Source organism: Brassica oleracea, chromosome C3 (genome assembly GCF_000695525.1).
Source record: "Brassica oleracea var. oleracea cultivar TO1000 chromosome C3, BOL, whole genome shotgun sequence".
Classification (NCBI taxonomy): Eukaryota; Viridiplantae; Streptophyta; class Magnoliopsida; order Brassicales; family Brassicaceae; genus Brassica; species Brassica oleracea.
In genome coordinates this window covers 29,094,557-29,098,768 of record NC_027750.1, presented here as the reverse complement: position 1 = coordinate 29,098,768, position 4,212 = coordinate 29,094,557, and the positions used below count along the sequence as shown (strand labels likewise).

At 32.3% G+C, this 4,212-nt stretch overlaps 1 protein-coding gene across 5 annotated transcripts; it reads right to left on the bottom strand.

Annotated features, from left to right (window-relative positions):
- Positions 1-619: 619 nt before the first annotated feature.
- Positions 620-2,329, bottom strand: LOC106329201. 5 transcript variants are annotated; one of them, XR_001267760.1, is made up of 3 exons: positions 1,758-2,329; positions 1,568-1,662; positions 913-1,460 (listed from the first exon to the last, which is right to left on the bottom strand). XR_001267760.1 is itself a non-coding variant. In XM_013767811.1 (2 exons), exons 1-2 carry the CDS (start codon positions 1,588-1,590, stop codon positions 908-910), a joined length of 576 nt encoding a protein of 191 aa, XP_013623265.1. In that variant the 5' UTR covers positions 1,591-2,329; the 3' UTR covers positions 893-907. The 5 variants fall into 5 exon arrangements, 2 of the variants coding, with proteins under 2 accessions (XP_013623265.1, XP_013623264.1); XR_001267759.1 differs by having other exon boundaries at positions 620-1,868; positions 1,954-2,329; XR_001267758.1 differs by having other exon boundaries at positions 620-1,848; positions 1,954-2,329.
- Between the last annotated feature and the right edge of the window lie 1,883 nt (positions 2,330-4,212).

Here is a 4,212-nt window from a genome sequence, read left to right as displayed (position 1 = left end):
TCTCACTTAGATCTCCAATAATAAACCAAGGTTCAGATCGTGATAATTCGTACCGAGTCAGTCTCTCCCAGACCTGTTCTCTTAACTTTTGTATTGGTTCCCCATAGACAAAAATAAGAAATATTTGGTTTCCTTTGGCCACCGCCTCAATATCTATCATTCTGTTGCTAGAATATATAATTGTAACTTGATACTCATTGTTATAAAGAGAGCTAAACCACCGCTCCTACCATTTGGATCCACAGTAACCAGACTATCATAGCCAGAATGTGAATGAAACCTTTGTACAAAATCGAAATCCTGTTTCGTTTCAGATAAAAATAAAAATTCTGGTTTGTGTTGGTGCTATATTTCCCGAAGATAACTTATGGTCCAATAACTTCCGAGTCTTCTCAATTCCAGCTTAATATTTTCATGTATAACAATATTTGAATTGCTCCTTCGAGCCAGAAGGTACAAGTTTAATGATATCCGATAATGTTTTAACCTCAAAATCCCATAGCCACCATATTAGAACTGCATTCAAATACTCAGTAGTTCAGTATCCTTATAATAATCATTATACCAATTTTTTTCAAACAACCGCCAGTCGCGAATCAAAACCAAAATGATCGCCAAGTTTAAGATGTATTCTAGTAACAATAAACTCCAAAACGCCCATAGGATACCAACGAAAATTACACGACGCCAATCATAATATAATACCGTACAAAAATTACTTTTTATAAATTCCGAAGTAATGAAAACCAATAATCCATTCCCGCCAGTGTGAATATAATTTCTCCCTATTTCTTCACGCCAGTCGTTCACCGTAGATTTTTTATAAGTGCCAATGAAAAACTCTTCCTAGTGTGACCATTTGCCTAATAGCGCACTTAGTTCCAACATATTAATAAAATACCACTCTTCAATATAAGTGTTGACGTCGGAGCCTACGACCAAAGTACCAACATTTGATGATACCCAATAATTCTTTTTTTTTCAAGAAAACGTTCCTCTTTATCGCTTTTAAAATAGAAATAGACAAATAATAGTCTGCACCAAAATGATATTTTCCTAACAATTCTTCTATAGACAAAAGGTGTGATCTTCGTGTCCATCCCAAACCAAACACCATATCAAGATATCCCCCGTTTCCTGAAATATTTCTGTTGTCAAGGTGAACCACTAGCATAAAATTCGCAGAGCCTGACACCGCTGGATGAATACTCGCCAGGTCCAAGTAAAGCTCATCCACGATCCTTGTTTCTATCCTTGCACTAATCTGCGCCAACCTTAGAACCCCCTTCCGAATCTTTGCCATATCTAGCTCTACTCTCTGTGACTGGTTTGATGAGACCAAACAGAGAGCTTGCTTCAACAAAAGTAACCCAGACGGCAGAATCCATAACCTGACTATGAAACCATGAGACCCAATAAGCCCATGAGACCTCATCTCTTCAATTATCTCATTCTGGACCCTGAGAAAAGAGAAACACCGGTATGAATCAAATAAGCCCTTTTTATTCCAATACTTTAAACTCACAAATAGAAATAAGCAACATTAAAGCAGGAGAGAAAACGTGACCAAAGATCCCAAACAGCTTCCATAACTGATATTTTATTGAAAACTTGAAACGTTTCCTGTTGGCTTCACCACTCTTCATATCCCACAAGCTGACTCTGAGTAATTATCAGCCAAGCCAAGATAGAACCAATAGAAATATAAAACTTTAGTGAGATGAGATGTGAAACTGTGAATATTAGTTGTAGCTCACATCTCCTTTTATAGCAATTCCATATGCTTGTCCCCTCACTCATTAAAACCATATCTCCTACAACAGATTCTGGAAATCGCAATCCGAGAATCTGAAAGATCCAGTATCGCTCTATGCCATTCAATATAATGATCAATATCCATACTTTCAACATCTAGAGAGTAAAGGTCCGTTTTGGTGAGAACGAAAATCATACCTCTGTAATCTTGTGATTGATTCCATATCCAATCCAAAGATCTCCATAGAGCTATCCTTTAAAGACCTCTATACCGTATGTCTCTTCGTAAGTCCCGTCGAGCCCGTTTCGCCGAAATTCCGTATCGAAACCATATCATCCCGATCTTGTTATCATGAGAAATATCTGCTCCCATTCCATACCTTTCCTTCGAAAATCCATGGTTAACCTCGGTTTCAATCACCGTCGCCATCGCTAGAGAAGATCCTGGATTCGGATCTTGAGACGGGTCATCACTCAGGAGCAGGAACGATCCTAAAGCGCGTGAGAGAATCTGAGTTCTACAGGTGAAGATCTCTTTTCTCTCTCTCTCTCTCTCTCTCTCTCACTTAAGCTCTTAAATAATACAGCCCTTATTGTTTTAGTAAAATGTATACATAATCATATTATTTTAGTATATTTTATTGATATAGTATATTTTTGGATCTTATGATATTAAGTTTTTTTTTTAAATTAATACTTCTCATGATCTTATGATTTTATCTTTGTAAAATTTGAAATTTTTTCATTTTTAGTTTGGATATTTATTTTCAAATTTTATATTTTGTCAAGAAAACTTTGAAAAATAACACAACTATTTTTGAGTTTGGAACATTACATGAATTTTGAATTTTTTTACTACATTAATATATTATTTTTAAAAAATATTTGAATTTTTGTTAATATTTCTAAACTTTTCTTAGCAGTTTTTTTTATAATTAAAATAAAAAGAAATTTATAGTTAAAATTTATTTTTATTAATATTTTAAATGAATTACTAAAATTTATTTTCATAATTACAATATACTATTATATTTTTGTATATAACATTTTTAAACAACATATTATATTGTTGAGAGTTTCAAAATAATTACAAAGACAATATATAGTTGTAGATATACAAGTTTAACCTATGTTAATACATTTATTTTTGTATAAAAATATTATATAGTTTACTACTTTTAACCCATTTTAATGATGAGTGATAATTTATTTAAATGAAAAAAATAAAGTATAAAATTTGTTTATTTACCTATTCAATATATTTTTCATATTTAATTCATATAGCACTGCTATTTTTATATAATACAAAATATAATTATAAATTTATAAAAATAATATAGAATTTTTGTTTTCTTCTTTTATAATAAAATTTTAGTTAACATTGATTTATAATATTATCTATATATATAAAGTTGAAGTATCTGTCTTCTCAGACGTCCACGTCACTCTGGAGAAGGGGGATTTTCTCGCCACGTCTCGACACGTTGAGTCGTTTGTGTATCTCACGCGTTTTATTTGTTCCGCGCGTTGCTGAACCACACTTCTGAGGCTGATCGATACTTTCCAATATTACAGAAACAAAATATCATTAGCGATGATAATAAGAGACTGAGCCACGCTTCTGTCGCATGAACAATATAAAATCCATGTGCTTGATCGAGTGCAGTGTAAATCCCGTTGAACTTTTCAAAACTTTAGATATAAATCTCAGTAGAAACGACATTATTCCATCTAAGTAAATAGTAAAACATCCACTCATGATCATAACAATCTTTACGAGAATTTGTTTATGCTAAGTATTAGACAGACTGAAAATAAGTTATAAGGAAAACCCTAATTCGTGATGCTAAAAACAACTCGGAAAGAATAAATTTGTAACCAGCTGCTATCTTAAATAAAACTGTAACCGTTGAAAGGTGTCTATTGACCTCCCACATGAATTCTTAAAGCTTATAGTAAGGCAATGAAACAATCATAATTAAACGTTACAAACAGACCATTGCAGTCTTCACTACACAAATCTGATACATGGTCTAAAGCGTTGGTATCTCTGCTTTTTAGATTTTGGAAAAAATGGTTAAGACTCCAGTCGAATTGCCAGTCATGTTATTAGACACCACTTACAACCATCATATACAACTAAAACATTATTTTACATCGCAAAAAAAAAATTTATATATCAATACAAAGTGATACTTATAAAACCAAGCTAAGCGATAACTCAGTTGGTCATAAACGGCACTCCCTATAAAAACTTACGATAAATAATAGTAATGTTTTGGTTAGCTAAACCAAAGACTCCTAAACAATTTAAACCACCAATTTAATTCCTCACAATATATTAATATCTCCAATAAATAATAAAACCTTCAAATGTTTTTAAAATTCCGGATATTCTCTTTCTTTTTTGATACGCTACCTAAAAAAATAAAAAGATTGAACGTTAGCAAATTTATA